Here is a 27,657-nt window from a genome sequence, read left to right as displayed (position 1 = left end):
AATGAAAACTCCCGTTTCCTAATCTGATCGAACGCCTCCGTCTCCGTCCCCTGAAACCGTGCGGTGCTCCTTATCGTCTTTTAATTGGAAAAATAGGCGGTTCTCTACTGTCCTCGTTATTCGCCCGCGTTACCGGGTGCGCACGACGTGCCCCGTGGCTACCTGCGCTACGAGATGCGAGAGAACTAGAACTATGTGTACGTGTCGTGTATACAACCGCCCCTCCGTTTCGTCGGCGTGCCGATGTTTACAGCCTGGTGGTTCACGGGGGCCGCCGGAGTCCGTTCAGTCGGTGGTTCGCCGTGCGCCGCGTCGGACGTAATTGTGTCTGCTTCCAGCATCAATTCGCAGTTTAATGTTTTTCATTTAGTGTCGCGTGTGTTGTGTCAAGTTTTACTTCTAACCCACGGAGCCAACACAGTTGTCAAATATAATTCGCGGGGCGATTTGGCGCATCGTTGTGAGGTGGATGGGCACGTTGACGGTTTGTCGCGTGCCTCGCGACGGTACGAAATGCCGAGCGAGATGGATAAAAAAAAACAGCGCAATTAATACGTGCGTGTTCTCTCGGTAACGGGGAAAACCTCGAACTACATATAATGACTCTCTTCGAGACGTTGACACGGCTGAATTCGTTCGGAAACAGCCCCTAAAATCGACTGCGGAGTGCACGCGACCGACCTGCAGCGATGTAAAGCGTGCGTGTACAGAGAGTCGCTCTGTGGAATTGTGCGGATGTGCCCCGCCGCGTGTTATGAGTCGAGTGCTGCTGCTGTTGTTGCTCGCCGCTGCAGGGAGGAAGGAAAGTTGCCGGAGGCAACCGCCGACTCGGTGCCAGTCCCCAGGATGACCCGCGGCTTGCGAATGAGGCGAGGCCTGCAGGTGCTTGGATTAATTCTCGCAACCGCGTACGCCACCGTTCTGTTGTACCAGGCGGTTGCCCCCCGACAGGTGAATATCGCCGCATACATTTGTAACATGACAAGAACGCGTTTCCCGCCATCCCTCGATGTTCGTTTTTCCAATGTCGATGTTCAGGTGTTTCGTTCCAATTCCATCCCCTCGTCTCAACGCTCCGAATTCACCATTCTGAAGTTAATAACGTTATCGTAACGATTCATACCGAGGAAAAACCGTTACTTCGTGAATAAAACAAAACACACTCATATTTTCAAATCTTCGTTCCTTCAAAGCCATTGTAATAATTAGAAGAAGATAAGAGTTCTCTATACGATAACGTTACTAACTTTAATTTCGTACGAACTCGTAATACTATCGTTAAATATTGGATCTGTGCTTTACTACGGAGATGTAAAGATCTGGATGCGGCCCTGATTGCGAGAGCGACGCGCGGGCGGCTGAGGCAACACATGTGCGTTATCCCTTAACTCCGGTTTAAGTAAGAGATAAAGGGAGAAAGAGAATGCATTAAAGAAAGAGAATGAAATGCCCACAGGCAAGAGAGAGAGAGAGAGAGAGAGAGAGAAAGAGAGAAAAGGCCGCCAGACCTGATGTTGCACGTGCAACGGAGCAGGCCTTGCATTATAGGACGTAGATTGTATACGTATAACTCAGTCGCCTGTCCGCTCTAATATCAACCATTTGCCTTGCAGAGAATTTGTAAAAAAAAAAAGAGAGAATAGAGAATAGAGAAAACTAAATTGTTACTGATATCGCGCAGAAATACCATGATTTGACAATTGATCTAATTGTGTCTTGTTGCACTTGGTGTACTTCAGTGGCTGGAGGATCACCCTGAGGCCGTTGTTGGGGTCCCGGGGAACCCGGAGGACCCGGATATCGGTGTCGAGGTCGCACCAGTAACGCCGCCGTTTGCGACAGCGACCGTCGCCCCTTCCGGGACCGACCTCACCGACGTCTTCATCAGCGTCAAGACGACTCGACACTATCATTATTCCCGGCTGCCAGCAATACTCACTACGTGGTTCCAGCTTGCAAAAAATCAGGTCAGTATTCCGATTTTAAAGGGGATCAGAAAACACACGTCGATTTTTGCTTTTCTACCGCAGCTCAGCGACGGTTAGGTATGTCTACCTAGGTACTTAGTTACAGCGTCTTTTGGTGCTCGGCAGCTTCTTCCTCGTGGGAAGATCTCACGAGACGACCTTTAACCCCGAAAAGGAACCTCGCGCGACCCTACCGCTGCATAACAGCAGCGGAAAGTTAAAGTCCGCGCAGAAAAGATCGCCGACGCGTAAAGGCTTATGGAACCTAAGTTACGTACTGTAAGGTAGATATCCCCGAGGTATAAATAAGTAGCGAGGTAGATTGGTATATCGTAATGTTCTACGCACGTTCTTCGTTGCGTCGTCTTCGCAGGATGGAGTTGAACGATTATTTAGAGGTCGATCATAACACTTACGTATACCTATGTAATAGAATTTGGGATTCGGTGAAACTGCGGCGAAATTGTAGAAAAAGCGATAACTTTTTCAGATGTCGGCGGTAAAAATTTAAGAATTTTAACGATTCTATAGTTTGAATTACTAATTGTCAATCATTCTGACGATTCTTTATACTTGCAATTTTACACTGTGACCTTTAAAATAGATTTTCGTATGTTCCAGACGCTTTACTCTGCATACAATATGCACATAATTGTATGTACAACGTAAAGCTGTGTATAATGATTTTCGCTAATAAGCTAAAAATGCAAAAACCGTTCTAGATCCTGGTCATTCTGCAGTTGCTTACGATTACTCGAGCATCGGTGTGTTATCCTATAACCTGATCCGAAAGGTGTCGCACTACAGCCGATGAGGATTGGACCAGGCGTCGCGTTTCGAGATGAGGATCTCTCGATCAATTAACCGAGCAACTTAAAACGCGGCTGCGTATATATCACGTGATTTCGGGGGCAATAAAAATGGTATTCTTACGATCTGGAGAGCGCTCGTGAGGAGCCTTCGGAACACCGCATTATGTATCTGGGTATCTGACCGACGGATCTCCTCGGCTTCGGCAGGCGCCGTGCCGTGCCCGGGTTTCGATTTCAAATTGGAGACAGGTGAGAGGGATGCACACCCAGCCCCGGGGTTGCGTGTTGTTTCTACTATTAGTGCGTCGTCCGTCGTGCGTCGACGCTAATGCTTCCCTTTTAATAATCCGCTCCATTGACGGAGAGCATTAAAACGAACGCGCAGCTCGAACTCTCTTCTCGCGTTGCGGGCCGAACGGCCAAGGAAACTTTTAACGATCTCCATCTCTCCGCAACACGCCTTGATGTCATGCCGGTGCGTGCTTATTTACATTCGTATTTATACACCACTCGAGTTGCATATAAATGTACGTATTACATACCTATACGTACAATTATCGTTTTTCACTCTAAAATCGTCTCTCGTTATTAGAAGTATTTTACTCGTACCATTTTCACGTGGAATTATAATCTTTTTTAATCATCAGAGCGTCAAGCGCTGATTGTTATTTTCATTATTTCAAATTTCACTAAATATGTCCACGGTGTTCGGGAAACACTATTAGGGAAAACACCTAATTCTGTTTCGCGAATGCAGAAGATCCTCTCTTCCTTTCTGACGGCTGATTTTCCTCGATTATTACGTCGAATGATGCGGGATATTCCTATACACGGGGTACCCATTAATTTTTCGACCCTGCGTCGATTATACAGGTATACATACGCGCCTTTAACCGTCGCGCGTGACTAGGCGAACGGACACGGTATTTAATTGGCCAATTATACCCTTATAGATATGATTTTTTATCCCAGCACAAGGTTCATAATCGTTTACCAATTAAACCCGTGATGCACCGCGATCGAACAATAACGCCTCTATATGTTTGGAAGAATTCATGGCTAGAAAGGCTTCTTATAGTGTACCTTATAAATAGCCTATCTACATTTGTTATTGACCCTATGAGTCCCACCTATTTTATATCCATTTTTTGTATATTTAGAGAACTTTTCAATATTTTTGTTTGCGCTTTTTAGCTATTTCTGATAGTACACTAATACGTTTTCAGTATTCGAGAGTAATCGTTGCGATATAATGTAAATTATTATATTCGATCAAATTTGAAATTTTTATCCGCCATATTGGCTCTGCCATGTTGAATTTTTGAAACCTGATTTCAGATTCACAATTAAAGACCCCAAAAACCATAGAATACTACATATATATCTTGTTTTAAAAGTTTAGTCAGCACAATAATGCGTAACTCAAAGGGATGAAATAAAATGTTGAAAAAAATAAGCTATTCTCGATTTCATCGAGAAAAAACAATTATTGACTTATTTTAGGCTCGTCAAATTTATTGCACAAGTTAATCGCCTCAATTTCTGGTTTCAAAATATTAATTAACATAATTCGCGGTATTCGCTATTGTAATTTAATTGTACCAATATGTAACCCGACACGCGATGATAATAAACCGCGCATAGCAGGCAGGAACGCTGACGTCAGAACGACGTCTTTCGTACTTTCGTTATAATCATTCATGTCATCCATTTACATTATTTTATTTTTTTCATCTTATTTCATTAGGCATGGCTCGTTAGGCACCAGTCAGGCATTAACTTCGTTAGATTCGTTGCAGGAGGATTAGTTTTCATATTCCACGAATGCTGACGATTCGCAATAAGTATGATGATAATAATAATAATAGTAATAGTAATAATACTCAGTCGGTCTGTATAAAGTATTACATACAGCTCGTAAACTCGTGTGTTCGTGCTCATTCGCCATAAGAGCTGACTCGCCGCATAATTCTCCTCAACACCTACACACGTATGTACATACGCACACACACACACACACACACATAGATATGTATATATGCAATGAAAAACACCATGAAATGTGTTTTATAACGAGAATTAATGTATCCTATTTTTTTCTTCTTCGAATGTTTCAGACCTGGTTCTTCACCGACAAGGACGACGCCGTCTTCCAAACGAAAACAAGTAAGTATAGGATTAAATTTTCTTACATGTTATAATATTCACATTATGTATATGTGTGTACGTTGGGGTTGATGGCTGCAAAAAAGAAAACAAAAAATAGAAAATAAAAAAAAGTTAATAGAAAAAAAAAGTTCATCGCTCCTTGAGGCGACACTACGAATAACTCCGCGCCAGAAGCGGAAACATTGTATACATATACATGTATATTCCACTTGTCGTGCACGGTATGTATACGCTTGGGTGGTTATGACGAAGCTGCAATGGCGGAGACACCTGCATTCATCATCTTGTACATACTGGGGTTGTTGTTGAATAGTTTCTTTTTTTTCGAATTTCAATGTTGGATAATCGTAGATCGGTTTTGAATATAAAAAAAAAATTAATCTCTAATTTTCTCTGATTTTTATTTCGTGCTCTCAGTCTCTATACAACCGAAAAAATAACGACACTTTGAAATTCAACCGATTTTTGAGAAACAAAAATGTAAAGGACGACGTTATGTTGCTTGAAAAATGATTGACAAATAATAGTTTAAATTAAAACACACAAGACTAATAATGTGGAATTAATATTCGATCTACAGAGAGACTAAGGGCTCAGAATACAAATCTGAAAAAATTTGAGAACGATTTTTTCGACATTTGCTACCGGTTTATGACCATCCAACATGATCTTCCCTTTAACGACCACCCTAATACATACGTATTATCTGCTGCACCTAGTTGAAACCGAGCTGTGCAAGATTCTAGCCTTTGTTCAATGTTCATTGCATTTATGAACATTGGGACTTATTACTACCGCAGTATCAAGTTTCATTCGTTGCAGCATTAGCAACGAGACTGCAGTCTGCCTTACATTAATGTTTATGTATATTTATAATAAAACTCGCACTCTTGCGACATTCAGCTTTTGAATAACACGAGAACGAGACCAACTAAGAAGCTCTCAGGCTCTATTATCGCTCCTGGAATTATCGTGTGTATTATACTTATATGTAACAACAAGGAACGAGCCTACAGCATGCGACGACCAAGTGTGAAAAAAATTTGGTTATATATATTTATGTATACGGGAGGAGAAACGAGCAGCGAGAGGAGACTCGGAGCCATGAAATCGTTGATAAAAACTCCGCCACAGCCACAGCGTAGCATTTTGAACTCTTTTCTCTCGCGTATCCTATACGTATAATGTTTCGCGTAAATATTGCTTATGATGATATGATGTATAGATATTTTCTCCTGATTTTAGATGGCCACATGATCAACACCAACTGTTCATCGTCGCACAACAGGAAGGCTCTATGCTGCAAAATGTCCGTGGAGTTTGACAAGTTTTTGGAGAGCGGGAAGAAGTGAGTATATTTTTCTCAATTTATAAATGTTCAATCATCATCATCATCGTCGTCGTCGTCGCTCCTCTTGAGCTATATAGATGGCAGACTAAGTTCGTATATATAGAGAGAGAAAAAATAAGGCCCTGCATGTTTAGGGACAGGCCAGAGGCCTCTGTGTACCCAGATAGGGTCCGACCCTTCTCGACTCTCGAGCAGCGACCCTCCCGACGTAGTAGATTGTTTGACGAAATATTTAGTCTACTTTTACGGCAATAAAGAAAAACTCAAAGCGACGAAAAAGGTCTCCTCGAGTATATACTGTAGTTTTGTTTCTCGTTTTTAGCTTTTCGGCATATTGTTCGTTTTCTTTTTATATTACTATACCCCTGTCCTCTGGTGTCTCCGATGGGTAAAAAATGTACGGTGTACACGCTCCCACCGTGAATGACGAGGGGGGGACCGAAGGGTGAAGGGGAAGAGAGAATCAGCAAGAGAGACAGAGATAGAAAAAAACTGGAGGCTCGAGTTGTGGAACAGGGTCGTTAATTAAGAATTAGACGGTTAATTAACGTTAACTCTGAGTTAGCTTCGGTCATCTCGTTTTCCACGATTCCGCTGTTGTACCTTACACACGTGTGTGTAATTGTGTATGTTGTGTGAAACCTTGACGATCCCGTAGGGTTTGAGGCAGCGACAGGTTGATCTCTCCTTAAATTTTGAAATATTAATTTATCTTTGAAAAACATGTAATTGTAATGTTGCAATGTTACACGATGATATGTGCAGCAATAACGTGTGAAATCGCGGATGTTATTGACGGACATATCAACAAGCTCCATCGTCATCGTCATTGTCATCCTTTCTCCTCTCCTCTCCTCTCTTGATTCCAACTCGACGCGCGTGTATCTCTTACTTCCAATATTCCAGGCCGTTTTGTGTTATGGGGTATAAAACGTGTACCGCAGGTGCATCATTGGGTTTTAGGACAGTAACCATATAACAACACTCTTCGCTATACTGTAGTCCGACGGCTATACCCATCGGCGTCCAGCTACCTGCTCATCCGTAAATCTTTTACAATTTCTCCGCGTCTCTTTCCTACATGCAACCCATTATAAGTATATGTGTGTATATATACCTTTTTTCCCATTCTTCGTTCCTGTAGAGTATAGAGTTACCTTGCCGACTGCGGAATATCGGACACCCGCAATATTTGTCTGACATTGAAAGAGGTTTTTATATATTTTTAACGGGATATTATTATTATTATTATACTATTTACAAAAGTCTCGTCGAGTGTTACAGTGATTACATAAAAATTATCGGAATTCTGCAATTGATCGTATAAATCAGGGGATTATTATACTACGTATATTAATCTGAAAATAAATCATATCATTTAGAATACAGTTTTTTTTTTTTATTCCAAGTTATTCTACTTTTTCTTGTTATTTATTTATTATATATGTATAAATATCGTACGTTTATGGGACGAGAAATATTTATATTGCGGGTTGATCTTTGCGCAGTGTTTATTTAGCGGTGAGTTTTCAGTCTTTTTCGGTTCCAGGCAAGCACGCTGCATAGGCTTAATCATATTCCGGCAGTGTGAAAATATTGTTTTTTCATTCTCGGTGCAACTTTCATCGCGCAGCGCGATGTGTAAGAAAAACAATGCTAATGGATCAATATTATGCTTCTTCTTCTTCTTCTTCTTTGCGACGTTATGCTCTTGTTATTCTTGGATATTATTATTATTATTATTATTATTATTATTATTATTATTATTATTATTATTATTATATTACCGTAAAGAATTTAAAAAATCAAAATTGGCCGCTGTAAACTCATATTTATCCACAACAATATTTATGATTAATTCGGAAATTTAGCATCAGACATTGTTGTTAGAGATTGGCACTGGGAAAGTGTCGGATTGTCGAAACTGAAATTGTTCTTACAGCTTTTTATCCCGCCGATGTATATACGTGGTAGCCGCCGACCCTCGACTCGAGTCTAGACCCGTACTTGTACCGCAGGGGATCCTGGGCCCGGACCTCGGGGGTCCGGTATCTTGTAATAACGAAAAAGGAAAAAAGGTACGCGACGGCGGCGCCCCGGACACGTGTTTCCTCGATGCAGCGGCTCGTCGCCTCCTCGGCTCGCCTCTTTCCTTCCTCCTGCGCTTCTTCCCTTCACCTCAGACCCGGGACCAACAGCGACCAGCTGCCGGGCAAACGATTCAATCTTCATTCCGGGACGGGGTGCAATGCTTCTCCGATGTCGTGCCGTCTGTATATACGAAACGTACATACACACGAGTTGTTGTACGAAGGTATGCGGCTGGTGGTTACAGTAGAACCTCGATCTTTGTCGTGTGATTCTCGTGGTGATCATATTTTTACATGCATTTCTATCATCAATTAAAGTTTTGATATGTGAAATAGTTTACAATTATGATCTCGATCCATTTTACTATCTCAAATGTACCAGATTCGGTTTCGACTGAAATTATCGTTTTTTGGACATAACCTTATGCCTATAATAATGTTTGCTTATGACTAGGTAGAACTTTTCTCTCAGTGGAAGTACACTATGATACAAAGGTTTCATTTACTTTTCAGAAATTCGTCGTTGAATGTTATCGGAACTTGAGTGCATACGACGTCTACCTTTTCCAATCCCCCCTCCATGACGTACGCGGAATCTGACAGCAAAATGAAGGTTTTAATGTCGAGGTCCTACTGTATAACCTGCGGGTTTTTCATGCACACACCTCGGGCAGGTATTCCTGAAAAATACTGTCCCACGTATGCGTACAACACATCGTTCATGCATGCATGTATGAATGTATATTGTATGTACGTATGTGTGAGTGTCGCGTGTAGAGGATCTATGCGGGTCCGCAGTGTATCTGCTTTCCCTACTTCGCTTACAGTCTTCTTCTCTCCTCCCCTTGTAATCCTATTCGTTTCTGGTACCCTTCAGAGCATAGTTTGTGCAATGACAACGAGGACGATGAATTAGACGCGTCGTACAGCGTTTAAAATGCGTGTAGAGGTATACGTACTCGCGAGTCTGTGATGTTAAATGTACTACTACTGGTGCACTTCCTCAGGAGGAGGAGGAGGGCGATCACTATAGGAGAAAATTGTCTGTCCCCCTCTCGTCTACCGATCCCAGTCATTGCGTCGTTGACCCCTTCTCTTAGGAGCCCTCATTTGGTATACACACACACACACACACACACACATATATATATATATATACACGTATGCGCAGTGTAATGGGGAATGAAAGTAATTGAACGCCGACGGATCTATTAAATTGCCAATCGTTTGATAATAATTTAAACGGCAATGTGACCGTCGCTCGCTCTTCAACGTTGTATTATAATGTTGCTCTCCGCGCTTCGAGACCTGCCAACCAACTAGCCTTGGCACGATACTTGAATTCTTATTCAAACTCGTGTTTTATACGGTAGGCGCAACACCGGTATCCACTATCATCAACGATGTGAGATTCCAAGTGTTTTTATACACGCGAGAGAATTTATCGTCAATTTACCTCGCGTTTATAGTCATTTATCGGTTAAAATCGCAATGGTTTATATACATATTATGCGATTATGACGAAATTTTATTAACAAGCAACGTGTCCGAACTGCTTTCCAACAGATCTTTCTACGAATGGCTAAAACATATCACTTTGCATAATCGAATCGATTCTTTTCGTTTATCGTATCATATCATATTCATATTATATCTCATACATCCAAGCTTATGCTATACAGCTGCGTCATGTTACCATATCCTGTACCGTCTGTATATTTCGTTTACCTTTCGGGGTATTTCTCTTTATCAGTCAGGGTAAATTTCGAGCGTACGTCGTTCGGAGGTTAAGATAAGATTTGCAACTGCGTCGTGTTGAAATATCCGCACCTTATATATATATATATATATATATATATATATACGAATATTATATTGACACGGTTCAATATCAGGTTTCCTCTCGCGATAACGAACGTCGTCCAACGTGTATTGCAATATCGTATATAAACATAGGCATACACTATACACATACCATAGCATAAATAACAGGGTCGTATACTACAAGTTATACTTTCAACGCCATACGTATGGGTATACCTATAATACTGGTCCAGCAGCTCTCGAGATAGATTATAGAATCGACCTGGACAATGGAAAACGAGCTTTCATTGTGTGTATATCTTACCTACATATAAAAGGAATATCTTATACTCGAGCCGAATCGCTGCTGCATATACGGGTCACGGTATAACGGTGGAGAAACGGTAATCGTGTACCTTATATAATCCGTAGGTACGTACCTACATACCTACCTTCCTTCCTTCCTTCATTCGTTGCACAGCCTCGTGAACGAACTTCCAATGAACCATGCCTTTTTTTTCTCCAAATAACGCGTGTAATAACGATCATATTCCAGAACATATATATATATATAGGACCATGACGATGAGTCCCTCTTTCAAGTTTTTCACGGACGTGGCAGGTATACACATACATATATAAATAAATCATTGGGCGCGAACGGAATAATTGATGGATCGATCGCGAATACCTATATATCTTGTACATACATACATACATACATGTGTAATGTGTCTGCTGATGAGGGTGTCGACCAGCAGGACTGCGACCTCGCGCCGCCGTTGCGTTGATCGGAATACGTAGGTACATACATACATACATTCATACATTCATACATTCATACATTCATACTCCTTGGCGAACACCTGCACGTAGTCCGAAGCTCTGCCCTTATACCTGTGTAGTGTATGTGTTATATACCCTCGATGCCTGCCGTACACCTTTGAAGAGCCGGGCTTAAGGAGCCAGCGGGTTCTCAAACTGGTTTGCACCTGATATCGCGACTCGCCGACCGGATGACGCGTTTTAATGCTCTTCATGCGTGCCATGCAAATCTCTCTCCTTCACCGGTCCACGTGTATAAGAGGTATACACCTACCTGGAACCATACCTGCAGTTGTATGTATGGTGGATATCGGTTATAGGTACGCGACGTCGCGCACTCTGCGGGTATCGGGTATGCGGTTGTTATTCCTGCACCAGACCCGGTTAACCGCAAACTCGAGAACGCGTGTAAGTAGGAACTACCTACTTGTAATAAGTACCTCCTTGTTTCATTCGATTTTGCGATTTTATCCGAAGGATTTGGATATTGGTTTCGAATGGAAGGGAATTTCATTTTCTGGGAGGAAAATTTTTTTCGCGATAAACGCAGCGCTGATAAACTAGGCGAGCCTATTTCGTATATAGTATCTATACATGTAAATGAATACATGGACGTTCGTATACATAAGCTGGGCAACGACGAGCCCCGGAAGTAACTCGTTGACTCTCGCTGCGGTGCTTATTGGTACATCCGGTCCGATTGCTTATGGCGGTATATGTATACCTTGCACTATACACGATAACTTGATAGACTGCTCAAATAACGAACAACAAAGAAGAAACTCGGCACGGGTCTCTCCGGCAGCCTGAACTTGGCCAGATGGTGGTATAGGTGGTGGTACGCGTTGTTATATTATAGGTATACGTAAACGCGAGAGGCGAGAACACACGCTGCATTCATCAGATTTAATTTCTGCCACGCGGTGGTCAACGGTATTATAATGGAATTTTTCAGAAGCACGTGGCTCGTTGTTTTTAGATATAGTTTTTTCGCAAATTATGAAATTAATTTTTGAAACATTTTTTTTAGTCTGCCTGGAAATTGCAGGTTGAGAGTGATAATTTATAATATACCGTGGGTTAGCAAGAATTTTGAGTCTGGTTCATAGATGTTAAATCTTTGATTTTTTTCACGCAAGTAGTAAGAGAAAAAACAGTTTTATCCGTTAAAGTTTGCTTTTGTAGTCGAAACTCCGAAATATATTGATCTGATTTAACTACAAGAACGAACTTTAATCTGATGTTATTTATCAATGTAAAAAAGACTAAAGCAAACTTTATAAGTAATAAATAAGGATTTTGGTTATTATTCGATATGTGGAAAAATAATTTCTTTATTTCAATGTAGACTCGAATGAAAAGAAAAAAAAAAAAAAAATTCAGTTTCTATTGACCTGTGTAAAATACAGGGATAATTTTTACGTTACAAGGTGCGGCAGTATCTATATCATAAAGTCAATCCGTATCCTTGATTTCGTGCTATATTCCATTCGCGATATCATCTATACGTGATCTACTGTAATTGCATTTTAACACGATCGCCGACGGGATATAACAACACGAAGTTTTGTTGCGCAATGCGCAAGGAGATCAAGCGCGCTCTAAATATAATTAAAATCTGGTATTATACCAACGGGCATGCATACATCCTGCGCACATGTATGAACGATGGCATAATAGCTCCGGTGAACGGATAACGAATAGCTGGTAAGTCGAATTTGTTTGGCTTGGAATTAGCGCTGATCCAGCAGTCGTGCCTCAATACGTTAACGCCCTAAAGTATCGCACCTACGTCGAAGACGATGTGTGCATACACACCACACACCTACACCCACATAATTATACACCGCGATTGAACGGTGCGCGGTATTAAACGGATGCAATGTGTGCAGACCGATCCTTGTTTACAGTACCTGTAGATAGAAGAGACGCCGGAGTGCGTAAGCCTCTTTGGATATGCCGAGGTTAGGGAGGGTGTGTATGCACATAAGGGGAAGGTTATGGACTCCGAGAGGTGCAGAAGAGACCGCGATGCGTGGTATAAGGTAGTTAACTCTTTATCCCTCACGGTGAAAAGGTCAACATCCGGTCTACGCATAACGTATACGTCCGGAGATGTACGATGTGTGTACATACACGTACTGCATGTATACCTGCACCCATGCCCCGACAAGCGATTCATACCGCTAGGGTTTAAACGTTTACACAACAATTAAACGACAGTATAATTCCCACGCGGTGCTGTCACGTACATCGAGGATGACGCGTTGTCGAACCACGCCCTTGGAAACCAGCCTCTGGAGATGCTACCAAGTATCTGGATACAGCCAAGGTGGAATGGTACCTACATCGCTCTTCTTCCGCCGACCCTAATCCTGCTCGAGTACGCCCTCCTCTTCGATTAACGCGTATTAAGGTGCTTATAAAGAAGCGTTGTACGCCTGGAAAACGCGGGGAAGCAAAACTCGTATACCGCTCAAGCGATCAGAGTGAAACTTGAGCAATTAATGCCTTATTTTGGCAAGAAGTGGAGCGTCTTTTTACTTTTTCAAAATTTTGAAAAAAAATTTACAGATTGGTTACCACCCACAGAAATTGGCCAAATTTTCACAGTTGCACTGAATGGATCCAACTATACGGTATGATGCCACTCGGCGGTGATGAAACACACATTTTGAGCCCAGTCCCATGAGATTTGATGGTGAAATGACGAAATGGCAGCCGATCTGGTTTTCGATTACGAAGAACACCGAAATCTCATTTTGGCGACATTTGTTACCGACCTTTCATGCATGCTGGTAATTTTTTACCGACATTACGCGCATACATTACCGGCATGCGCGTAATGTCGGTAACAAATGTCGCCAAAATGAGATTTCGGTGTTCTTCGTAATCGAAAACCAGATCGGCTGCCATTTCGTCATTTCACCATCAAATCTCATGGGACTGGGCTCAAAATGTGTGTTTCATTACCACCGAGTGGCATCATAGCGGATAGTTCGATCCAATTCAGTGCAACTGTGAAAATTTGGCCAATTTCTGTGAGTGGTAATCAATCTGTAAAATTTTTTTCAAAATTTTGAAAAAGTGAAAAGACTCTCCATTTTTTGCCAAAATAAGGCATTAACTGCCCAAGTTTCGCTCTGATCGCTTGAGCGGTATAAGAGTTTTTCTTCCCCGCGTTTTCGAGGTGTACAACGGGTCTTTATAAGCACCTTAAAGGCAAAGCCTCGCTAAGAGGGGAAACGTGTTGTTGTTCGAATGATGATCGTGTTCCTCTCTCTCTTATGCAAAGTATTCTAACTCCCATATGGATTCGTATGGCGGTACCTGCTCATTCCGCTGCCCCTCGATCCTCGGCGGTCTTCTAATTAGCGGTGGCCATGCTTTCCTTCTTCTTTTTTTTTCACTCTTCTACTAGCCTACGACAACCGAGTTGCCCGGATCGCAGGCCAGGCAGGTGTACTATGGTCACCTATAGTCGAAGCGGATGTATATCTATGACTCTAGACTAGGTGTCTGCAGCGAATGCTCTACGTCTAATGAGTATTATCGGTAGAAGTTTCATTATTTTATGGTGTGGATCGTGACCCTTCCGAGTCCCCTTATAATTTTGTATATATACATGTACAGGTAATCAACTCGTGCAATTGCTCCTGTGTCACGTCTGGTATTTCATACTTTTTCTTACCTTTTCTCGTTTTGTACTAATTTCCTATTTTTTTTTCCGTTCTCTTTCATGGTTCTCAGGTGGTTTTGTCACTTCGACGACGACAACTATGTGAACGTACCGCGACTGGTCAAACTGTTGGACGATTACGACCCGCGGGAGGATTGGTACCTTGGCAAACCATCGATACGAGCGCCCCTCGAGATAGTGAACAGAGAGGGAAATCCACCGTCGAAAAAATCGGTGAGTTTTCAAAAATTCAATCAAATTGTCACGGAATTCATCAATATCGTATTGAACACGTGACAATGATCGATCTTTTCGTACGAGTTATAATCGTTCTGATTATATGCGTCGTGTAAATCGGGTGGGTGAAAGGCAGCGGGGATCATGGATCGAGGCGTGGATCATGGATCGTGCCGTCTGGATCGCATACATATAATGTATATCTATACATAATACACACCGCCGCTACTCCATCGTCTCGCAGCTCTGGTGACCAGGGGTTGACCTCTTGGTGGGTGTGGTTCCTGTTGCTGCTGCTGCTGCTGCTTGTCCGACGGCCGATATTATTATTATTATTATTATTATTATACCTAACTCATTTATTTCAACGCCACGCAAAACCGTGTTCTAGGCCACAGCCTCGGGATATCGTATATATATATATATATATACTCTGTGGTAGTATAACTTGCGTACAATCTCTACATGGCAACATGTATACGGATATTGTTGTTATCCATGACGCAGAGAATTGAGAGGAAGGAAGTTAGGAAATAGGGAGAATTAAAAATCGACTCCAGGGGTGCTCGGTTGTGAAGTCTAGGCGGAAAATTCTCGGATAAGGATTCATGATTATAGACTTCTGTACGAAATTGCTATACCTATGTAAATTAGGTATAGCGAGTAATAAACATTGTTTATTTTTCAACTATATGGTGTAATGTGGTTCGAGTACTTGGCAAGAAAAGCACTTGTTTCCTGGACGGTGCATTTATAGTAGTTACAGGTATATCCTGTACATCCTTATAATTGGCGTGCATATTTTTTTTTCAAATAATAACCAGACGCGGTAATCTCCGTGCCTCGAGGCGACATACACCGGGTCGTACGCCGTGGACACGCTTCGCGCGTTTGCTTCGGCTTACAGTCGACCTGAGAGATTACTTTACCCTGCTGACTATATGTAGGTATTGGGGTGGTCGTTAAATGGAAGATCATGTTGGGTGGTCATAAATTGACTCGAAATGACGAAAAAATTGCTCCTTCATTTATTCAGATTTTTATTCTCAGCCCTTAGTTTCTTTGTAGAAGGATGTTTCAATTTAGTAGATAATTTTTTAATCATTTATTAAGCTGCATAATGTCGTGTTTAACGATTTTTTTTAAACTTGTATATATATATGTATTGCTGTTTCGAAGTGGTAATATTCGTTCACCTTTGAAAAGCACCGAGTTTACGTTATGAAGACGTTAAAATCTTATTATTATATAACTTATACCGTAGAATACAATCGTGAAATTGAGAAATTTATTCGTGAATCCCGATAGAATGACTTGGGTACAGAACGGTGTATATATAAGCAAAAACTCGCTCTCCTCTCAATTAACTATTAAACAAACACTGAATAGAAAGAAGAAGAAATAGCAGATCGTGATGCGAGACGTTGACGATTCGATGCGGTTATAGGTACGTTATACAGTTGACAGGATCATTTATAATAAAATAAAAAGATGCAAATCCCAAACCGTGAAAAACGCAGCAGTTCTTTAGGCACGAGGTGCGCCAAATTCGTCGATTCATTCAGTCCAAAGGCGTTGCGTCCTGAACTTAAACCATCTACCTATGCAAGGATGCAATATTTTTGATAGGCTTGCGATATTTTTTTTTTCGCCGATGCCACCAAGGCGAGCGAATTAGCCCGGTCTGTTATACTACAATAGATGACGAGATCATCGTTTCGTTGATATTGATTCGTGCCGTAAGTGGATTGGCTTTGAATTCGTTGGCGTTCAGTTCCTTTTTTGCACGCTTTGCAACCAGACGTCGGTGAAGAGAGAAAGATAGAAAACTAGAGACAGAGAATGGTAGTAAGAAGGATACCGGAGAAGGCGCCACGCCCTGGGTGAAAGGCCTTTAGTCTTTTCCATAATACAGCGATGTTCATACTATAATGAAACCGTAGTGTAATATATCTATATACACTTGTACACGTTCCGAAGATGTAGATGGACAGATAGAAGAGCGGAAAGACGGACGGACAGACAGACAGATAGATGGATGGATAGATGATAATTTAAGATACGTACTACGTGTAATGTGTGTAGCCAGAGGTGTATAATTTAACCTGTCAGACATGAAACTTTGGAGGTGGATGAATAGGAGAAGTAGAAGAAGAAGAAAAAGGAGGAGGAGGAGAACAACGGACAGCAGATATTACATTCATTCGGCAGTTATTTTTATTCATTTGATATACATATACATCTAAACAGGATTTGAGATCGTACATAATATTATATACATATATATATATATATATGCAGTATAATGTTACACATTGTATACTATCGATAGAGATGCTAGGAAATTGGCGAATAAAATATCTTTACGTGTAATTACGTGCATTATAATTTCTTGGAAAGTATTCATGGAGGGGAAGTCAGAGAGGCATTCGTTAATAGGCGAAGGAAAAGGGAACCGATGTAACGAGGAACACTGTGTGCCTGTTTGCCTGTGTGCCAGACGGCGAGAGTCGGCTCCGCCTCGGACAGTTACCCATTGTTTTTCGAATTTCACGCTCCAAGTATCTCGCTCTACTCGAGTTTATACTCTAAATTAAATCCCGCATTATGAACCGCCTTTGTTAACCGTTTCCTCGTCTTAACTGTTTTAAATTATGCTTATCCATAATCTACTCGACTACTTTGGTATATAGGATGTGGGGTAATGTCGGTTTTCATCTTGAAGTACCTACGGATACACGTCTATAGGCAAATCCATAAAACTTTTAATACTTTTCTGAAACAAAACGGAAAATAATAATTATAACAATTTTCGCTTCAGTTTCCGAGCACATACTCCATGTTACTTACAACCGCGTTCATTTTACACTTGTGTTTACATTTAATTATGCAAATACGTGACCGATACTTTATTAGGACTGGCAAATATTCTTCATTTTATTACGCTTCGCTGAAGGTAAATGTTTTTTTGAATTTGGTATGGGCATATGTAGAAGAGGGTTACCTCTGGCCACTTGTGCATACGCACCTATACATATATATTGTCTTTTGGAAACCGGCTTCAACGACTTTAGACGCCAACTCCAATCGACCTGCAGCCATTTAAAATCTAGTTGTGTATTATTATACTGCATACGTAGAGAGTTGTGCAAGGATGCGTATGTGTGCGGAGGCTTAAGATGATAGCAGGACTCTTATCCCCGGGGGGGACGAAGTGTAAAACAACTTTGGTCGGCCAGCTACTATAATGAAATGCATCTACCTGTTGTTTTTGAAACGCGTTTCTTTTCGACGCTACGCAAAGTGGCAAAGAAGAAGTTATCGAAATTTGATAATGCTGTCACAGCAGCTGAACAAGCTAATTAATTTAGCGATTAAACTGGGTCGACACAATCGGGGCGTGAAATTTCGAATGAGTCGGTCTGGCTGAGCTCACGATTCTATGAGTGCCGTAGTCCATTGGTTGGATATACCTGTTGGATGGATCTGTATCGACTTTCAGAATAACGACGAGGACGATGATGATGATGATGATGATGGAAAATTTTATGGTATATTAAAGAAATTGACGAATGATATCAACCTTTGACAACCATTGACCAGAGCAGTTCAAGACGCGAGTCATTCTGTAGGTTATTCCATTATTCAGTGTTAACACGAGGTGATTGCTCCACTGAACCTTGAAGCACCTTCGTTGCTGGTTCTCGTAATATATCCTACCGTCTATGAAACAAGCCTTGGAGGATTCAGTGATCCCAGAATCGCTGATCGTTGGTAGGAGATTAACAGCTGGCTCACGCGCGCACGCGCGACGCGTTTCTACGTGCGTAAAATTCCGATCGAGGTCGTTTATTCCCGGTATACACATCATCGTCGTTATCCTTCTATACCAAGTTCCTCTTCTACGTGAAACACAGAAGCAAAGAAAGATATCTCGACGACGAACGTCATTTCACTACGTAGGTGGTATACCTGTAGTATCATCAGGATATGGACACGATACCTTTACGTTATAAGTAAAAGACCGTTGGGCGGGAGATGCGAAGCAGCAGAAACAGGTTGGCCTGCTTCCGGCGTCCACGTGGGTCCGCCAGAGGATCAGGTAGCACCTGTCCCTCGGGCCTCACCGACGCAGATGCTGCAGGGGATCCTGTGGAAGAGGTAGAAGGAGGGAGGCGGGTGTTCGATGGTTAGAAAAAGGCATGGGGGGGAGGAGGGTCGAGGGGGAGCAATCAGTCAGTAATTTTAATTATCGTTGTGCGTATTTACGACGCGTAATCGCGCCGCTCGGATCTCATATCCTCCTGCAATTGGCCCGATCTATGCTGCTGCTGCTGCACCTCCCCCCCTCCCTAATTCTGCCTCTCGGTAACGAAGAGCGGTCAGAGACTGACTACCTCCCATGTATCGATGGGGATACCAGATTGTGACCGCCTCTACGACTAATTGCATTCCTAAGTCCCAAAGCCGGGTGTTGTGTAGGTATACATATATATTTACGTATATATACAACTCGACGATATGCATATACTATAGGCATATATATATATATATAAGTATATGTATAATACCCACGGCAGTAGCTATGTAGATTATAATATATACACGTCGAATATCTAATTAACTATCCGCCATGATTGGTCGCTACTCACGATGATCAACCAGGTATCACTTTCCTATTTTCATTCTCATTTATTACTAGCTCTTGTGCTCTCTGCGTCTGCGGTGTCTCGATGGTTAATGCGTATGTCATATATATATAGGTATATATATATTTTCGATTCGAATTGCTTCTCCATTCGAAGAATCCTACGTACCGAGTCTTATCGATTAGCAGGATTTTTTTTAACACGAATTCATAGAACGATAGATAATTTCAAGTGTAATTCACTCTGTATATAATATCTATAAGAAAATCCGAGCATATGAAATAAGGTGATCCATGGGTATGGTTCTTGGAGCTTGGAACCAGCTCACGTTGTCCTATCTACACACAGGGAACGGGACGCATCCTTCATATCGGGGAGGGTATTAAGACTAATCGGAAGAGGAGATGGACTTGATACACGTTATACTCGGCAATGGTGATGGACCGTCACTCAGATCCTCAATCGTGGGTTGCGGTATAACTTCTCTTTTACCTACCTCGAAACAGTCTTCGGAGCCTTTACATTCCTACATGCTAATAAGAATTCGGTATAATAAGATGGTATTTCTTGTTTCACGTTCAACATCCTGTACAGAGGCAGGATATCGTCCTTCTTTGGGGGGAGAAAATGCCGCGCCTAACAGGGTTAACACGAGTCTCAGTCAACTGCGGATACGCTCTCACCCCGGCGTATTCTATCCGCGGAGAATCTTCGAATCTTAGAATCTTCGAATCTGAGAATATCTCGCATTCCTCTTCATCCAGCGCAGACAACCGTCCCAACCACTCGGCGGTATTTTATACATCCACTTCCTTCTACCGTTTTCAAATTTATTACCCAGTGTCACTCTCTCCAGGTCGAGCCGGTGGTCCGTTGGGCTTGTAGTTCGGAGTCGGGATATGATTCATCGCCTAGTTGTTACCCGATAAATATTAACCGACAGTATTTACTCCCGACGATGTATTTGTAGCTTCCGATAAGCCGTCGATAAGGAAATCCTGCCGCTACACGTCGGGTTGCTCAACCGATCTTTTACCTCGATACGATACACTTGAATTCGGATGATTAACGGCCTTTCCTATCTGGACCGACGCATCGAATTTCGACGCTTTTGATGATGTACGCTCAGGGGAAAAATTCAGATCATACATGCACCTAATATATGTTATATATTATACAATTTGTCGTACTTTGTGCAGGACGACGTGGCTCTAAGTTTCTGATTTTCTTTGTTGCAGCTCAAGATAAGGTTTTGGTTTGCTACAGGAGGCGCCGGATTCTGCCTCAGCCGAGCCTTGGCGCTGAAGATGATGCCGGTGGCCAGGTGAGCTCGTATAATATATAAACTTACCGATCGTTTAGAACCGTAAATAACGTGTTTAATACACATAAGTTTTTACCCTTCCTTCATGCAACCTCTCTTTTCCTTCTCCCTCATTTTCTGCCTCCGTTCCTGCTTCTTTTTAAACCGTCTTATGCCTAACCCGAGATCCTGAAGGAACTAAGGTGCCTTGCGATTGCACGGCCTGGCTACCTCGTAAACTTGCAACACCGGGATGTTATGCTCGTAGGCACGAGGTACGCGTAGGTACTGGATATACGTACGTATGCAACGTCTAAGAGATTATCGCAGAGTCATTAACCGACCCCAGGATATACTCCCTGTTCTCTTTCACGTTGTTATACAGTGCTTTAGTGTGTGTGCATGCGTGTGTCTCTGTGTAGACCTATTATTATAATATATACGCGGTTGTAATTATCCTGCGACCAACGAACTCGTATATGCCTCCCGTCGCGCAACGTCTTATATGTCAAGTTACAATAACCGTACAGCAGTTGCCTGCAGGAGTAGGTACCTACTCCCGGTCCTTTCCTTTCTCTTTTGCATCACCGATTGTCGATGACGGTTATTTATTTATTTATTACTTTTTTGGAAAACAGTGTTTTTTTAGAGGACATTGGGTTTGTATCATGTATAGGAAATGCCGCGATTTTTCACAACCTCGTACTTTCACGAGAGTCGTCCTTATTATTGGCAAAGAATGTGACGCGGTGCCCGCGGATCACTTTGCGGAATTCAAGCGGTAACGGGAGGGGTTCAGGGATTTAGAAAAACCGCGCGTCTCTTTAACAATCTTCTGACCGAAATTTCGATTTCGTCCAAGAGGTATTTTAACGAGGCTTTATATACCCGCGGACGTGCCGACGACGACGACGACGACGAAGACGAAGACGACCGAGACCGACGCGCCGGCCGGGCAGGCATCGCGATTTCAGTCTAATCTTCCCAATTAAAATCAGCCCACGTACCGCCGTGTGACGCCGCTCTCGATCCTCCGGCCCCCGCGACCAGTCTTCAGTCTTGATCCTGGATCCTCGATCCCCGATCCCCGATCCCGGGGGTTCGGAGGGAAAGGACCGGGTGTATTGAGAATCCGCCAAAGTTATTCCCTAATGAGTGACTTCGGACTAACGGGCAAACGGACAAACGGATACCGACCGAAGTCTCGCCGCAGTCGAGAGTCAACAAAATGCTAATTACATACCGATACACAGAGCGGCGCGCGGAGCGCTTCTTTACCTTTACACACATCTAACATTATATATGTCCTTAATTAGAACCGTGAAAATCTTACCACGAAATACAAGCGATACGCAAGGCGCGGTGGGAACGCCAACGAAACTATGGCTGAATGCTCGTTTGATCGCATACGGTTCACATGCATATACATATATAGAACAATACGCTTTATATCTATAAATCGGCATCGTTTTTGTTAAAATAAAATTCGACTAGCGTTCCACTGTACCACTGTAAACATTAATTGGGGAAAAGCTCTGCAGGTGGTCCATTATCTTTTATAACTTTACATTTGAGATGCTTCCGAAAGATGTGGACATTAATATCCTTCGCGAATTGACGATAATGTCAGATTCGTGATGATATATTTAATATATCTACAGTTTGTCGATCATCGGTAATTAATTCCTGACTTCGCAGAGTCCCGTTCGTCCTTCTCTGAAGTCGTTTTTTACGTATAATCTCTTTTCAGCGGTGGAAAATTCATCAGTATTGGCGACAAGATCAGGCTGCCGGATGACGTGACAATGGGATACATAATAGAGCACCTACTCAAAAAGCCCCTGACCGTTGTCGAGCAGTTTCACTCCCACTTGGAGCCAATGAAATTCCTTCACAAGGAGACGTTCCACGATCAGGTATAAAACGTGAACGTAAAATATTTATTCACTTTTATGTTGGTGTCGTGCTGCATTTGCGCACCAATAATTTACCCGTCATTTCATTATATTCTGTGAATCTTTACTTAGATATCGTTCAGCTACTCGAAGAATGCAAAGGATGAGTGGAACGTCGTCAAGATAGACGGATTTGATCTTAAATACGATCCAAAGAGGTCAGTATACCGATCGCTTGTTTGTATTTGATCTGAAAATTTTTAAGCTTAATGGTGGATTAATGTTTCGAAATTCTTTTTCAGATTCAAATCCATCCATTGTCATCTCTTTCCATATGTCTCATATTGTCCCCGAAGATGATGATCGTCGTCGAACGCGTGAGAACTTCGGGCAGACAGAATCTTCTAAAACTATGCGACGGGTGTAAAGAAAAGGGAATCGTTAATACAACCAACCCCCGATATCGTGTTACGGGTAACACGGTACCAAAGGTTTTTTTCATTCTTTCCTTTTTACTAACGTAACGTCAATTCAAATTTGAATGCACGTGTCGGCGATGGAATTATCCATACATTTTGCGCTCAATGGAAGTTTTTATCTCTGCGTTGATTGAACCTCAATTAAAATACGAAGAGTACTAATTGTTCCAATCGTCGCGATTCTCCGTACTATTTTCATCAGCACCCGCATCATATTGTACATACATACATGTGTATATATATATATATATATATATATATATATATATATATGTCTTGAAATATATATATAGAAAGATCTGCATTACATGCATGGTTATACGAATAGCGAGGTGTGTAAATAAAAAAGGAATTTATATATATATATATATATATATATTATAATTAAAAATACGAATGTAAATCTCTAAAATAGTAAAATCGTAGTTTCGCGAGGTCGCGTATCTTTTGTATCATAATTTCCCCAAGTATACGTTATATACCTAACTTGTTATGTTATCGTAATATAGGTATGTATAAACTAGTCCTCCTAGAAATTATTTAACGATACCTCTCTTCATTGTAATGTGAATTTTATGAATTAAGCGACAGTACTATCTAGCAATTCTTTATTTTCTTTCATTTTTGATTTCTTTCGCTGTGATGCAATCGTGTGCAATATGGAATCGTTTATACTGTGTTATTGTTATCGAAAAATTTAGAAAGCAAATAACATGCAGTAGCTATATTGGAACGTTTCTGTTTTAATCTAATTTGGGGTCATTGTAAACCCTAGAAAAGACACGTTCTATTCATAGATATATGTATATATATATATATATATATATATATGTACTGCGTTGGTGTGATATAACAATAATAATAATCTTGTAAGTATCAATAAGAACAATAATAATAGTGATTATCGTAATAGCAATAATTATTGTTATCTTAGCGTAGTAGTAGTGGCGAAATTGTTGATACTATATTAACCAGCATAGATATATGAGATTATAGGGTAATAGCCTGTATGTAAAAAGACGTTCGATGGGAATAACATAAAAAGATTGTCGATTACATTTTGATCGGTGCCGATCAACTATAAGAATAACTGAAATTCATTTATCTACTATCGAGTTATCAACAAGCATGTTATCTTCTGAAAATCGGTGAACATCCTGAAGTCGAACAGCGACCATTCTATTAAGAAACCGATAGAAGAGAATCCTGTGCTTCCAACGCATTCTGCGTGTAACCTCCAGTTGATTAAACAGTTCGGATCAAACTGTAGTTCATACTGAAATATTGGAATGAGGCTTTCTATTGAGAGGATCTATATGTACTATACACATTGCTAGATGATAACATATATTCTTTATTCTGTTAGTTAATTTCATTATCAGTGATTTCGTGATTGTGAATCGAAGGACTATTCCCGTTACAAAGGAATTGCTAATATTCGATGTCTTATTGGATGTTACGTTAGACGTATATGTTATTTGGTGAAAATGAATATTGCATGACAAATTTTGTACATTGTCACGTTGCTCAAAGCAGGATAAAATGTATCATAGTACTGTTACCATACTAGGTGATACTGTGTTACCTATAATGGATATAGGTTTATATTGACGGGTCCTACGGACACAGAGGTTCTTGGATAGGATAGACGTACTTCGCCAAAAATCCAAAACAATCGTAAAAGATTCTGGAGTAATTGTGTACAAAGCTCTGGGCATAACTTGTACAATCTCTTGAGATGCATGCGAAATACGTCTGTTTCAGTCGAACCCGTCGATATTGGGTACATGATGTGTACATTCTTGTACTCATGCTAGCATGGGGTAGTAATAAGGTGGTCAGCAAGCTACATCCATAGCGTGAGGAATGTTTGTATTTTTAGCATGTTTTTTATTAATAAAACGCAAACTACATACAAAAACTTCGCACAATATCTGAAACATTCATATTACTTGTCCACGATGTATGCCTGTCTATAATTAATGTACATCATGGTCACAACTAATGAACCATGAAACTCATGAAAATTGGATTTATGACGATTCGACTTGGTTACGAAAACTTTGAATAAAGAAATCAAAGGATAGGCTCTGAAATTCTTTCAGGTGTTTTTCGGAAGCTGTCAGACTTGAGAAGAAATTGAAAAAGATTGAGACTTCTCTTTTAGAATTTGGAAAGAGAAATTTGATCCATTCTGAATTCATTAGTAGAAAACATTTGTAGTAGAATAAACTCTTGAAACTATATGGAACAGGTGATAATCATAGAAGGACCAGGAGTTACAGAAGTGACAGTGGAAATCTGTTGTATTTTTGCTGTGACTTTTGATCTGTTGTTCGCAGCGTATTAGGACTGCGCTTAATCGATTTCTCTCAAAAAATTAGGTCGGAATGGTTCCTAATAGAATTTATTACAGCTCTTTTCAGAATCGTCGAAATTTTCGCCAAAAATCCAAAGGGGGTAGCCTTACTTTTTTGCCCATTTTCGGAGCCAAAAATTTCTCCTCTCGGAATCGATTTGGATGACCATTTCTAGAGTAATTCGACCCCCAGGAACTCAGAAAACACATGAAAAATAGCCTAGGACCAGCAGCAGAGAAATGGCGATGAAAATCTGCAGTTTTTCGGCTGTAACTTTGCAGGTGTTGCTCGCAGCGTATCGGGACTGCGATTAATCGATTCCTCTCGCAAAATCACGTCGGAATAGTACCCTAAAGAATCAATTGCAGCACTTTTCAAAGTCGTCGAAATTTTCGTCAAAAATGCAAAGGGGTTAGCCTTGGATTTTTTTTGGCCGAAAAATCTTTTGTCTGGGAATCGATCCGTATGACGCTTTTTAGACTAATTCGACGCCCAGGAACTCAGAAAACACATGAAAAATAGCCTAGGACCAGCAGCAGAGAAATGGCGATGAAAATCTGCAGTTTTTCGGCTGTAACTTTGCAGGTGTTGCTCGCAGCGTATCGGGACTGCGATTAATCGATTCCTCTCGCAAAATCACGTCGGAATAGTACCCTAAAGAATCAATTGCAGCACTTTTCAAAGTCGTCGAAATTTTCGTCAAAAATGCAAAGGGGTTAGCCTTGGATTTTTTTTGGCCGAAAAATCTTTTGTCTGGGAATCGATCCGTATGACGCTTTTTAGACTAATTCGACGCCCAGGAACTCAGAAAACACACGAAAAATAGCCTAGGACCAGCAGCAGAGAAATGGCGATGAAAATCTGCAGTTTTTCGGCTGTAACTTTGCAGGTGTTGCTCGCAGCGTATCGGGACTGCGATTAATCGATTCCTCTCGCAAAATCACGTCGGAATAGTACCCTAAAGAATCAATTGCAGCACTTTTCAAAGTCGTCGAAATTTTCGTCAAAAATGCAAAGGGGTTAGCCTTGGATTTTTTTTGGCCGAAAAATCTTTTGTCTGGGAATCGATCCGTATGACGCTTTTTAGACTAACTCGACGCCCAGGAACTCAGAAAACACATGAAAAATAGCCTAGGACCAGCAGCAGAGAAATGGCGATGAAAATCTGCAGTTTTTCGGCTGTAACTTTGCAGGTGTTGCTCGCAGCGTATCGGGACTGCGATTAATCGATTCCTCTCGCAAAATCACGTCGGAATAGTACCCTAAAGAATCAATTGCAGCACTTTTCAAAGTCGTCGAAATTTTCGTCAAAAATGCAAAGGGGTTAGCCTTGGATTTTTTTTGGCCGAAAAATCTTTTGTCTGGGAATCGATCCGTATGACGCTTTTTAGACTAATTCGACGCCCAGGAACTCAGAAAACACATGAAAAATAGCCTAGGACCAGCAGCAGAGAAATGGCGATGAAAATCTGCAGTTTTTCGGCTGTAACTTTGCAGGTGTTGCTCGCAGCGTATCGGGACTGCGATTAATCGATTCCTCTCGCAAAATCACGTCGGAATAGTACCCTAAAGAATCAATTGCAGCACTTTTCAAAGTCGTCGAAATTTTCGTCAAAAATGCAAAGGGGTTAGCCTTGGATTTTTTTTGGCCGAAAAATCTTTTGTCTGGGAATCGATCCGTATGACGCTTTTTAGACTAATTCGACGCCCAGGAACTCAGAAAACACACGAAAAATAGCCTAGGACCAGCAGCAGAGAAATGGCGATGAAAATCTGCAGTTTTTCGGCTGTAACTTTGCAGGTGTTGCTCGCAGCGTATCGGGACTGCGATTAATCGATTCCTCTCGCAAAATCACGTCGGAATAGTACCCTAAAGAATCAATTGCAGCACTTTTCAAAGTCGTCGAAATTTTCGTCAAAAATGCAAAGGGGTTAGCCTTGGATTTTTTTTGGCCGAAAAATCTTTTGTCTGGGAATCGATCCGTATGACGCTTTTTAGACTAATTCGACGCCCAGGAACTCAGAAAACACATGAAAA

General features: G+C 41.4%; 1 protein-coding gene across 1 annotated transcript; it reads left to right on the top strand.

Annotated features, from left to right (window-relative positions):
- The first annotated feature begins 309 nt into the window (after positions 1–309).
- Positions 310–23,483, top strand: LOC124407895 (fringe glycosyltransferase). Its single transcript, XM_046884483.1, has 9 exons — positions 310–951; positions 1,740–1,967; positions 4,897–4,945; positions 6,194–6,296; positions 14,768–14,930; positions 20,821–20,906; positions 22,636–22,801; positions 22,913–22,998; positions 23,083–23,483. Exons 1-9 carry the CDS (start codon positions 736–738, stop codon positions 23,138–23,140), a joined length of 1,155 nt encoding a protein of 384 aa, XP_046740439.1. The 5' UTR covers positions 310–735; the 3' UTR covers positions 23,141–23,483.
- The last annotated feature ends 4,174 nt before the right edge of the window (positions 23,484–27,657 follow it).

This window comes from Diprion similis, chromosome 7 (genome assembly GCF_021155765.1).
Source record: "Diprion similis isolate iyDipSimi1 chromosome 7, iyDipSimi1.1, whole genome shotgun sequence".
Lineage (NCBI taxonomy): Eukaryota > Metazoa > Arthropoda > Insecta > Hymenoptera > Diprionidae > Diprion > Diprion similis.
This window is presented reverse-complemented; position numbering and strand designations above follow the sequence as displayed.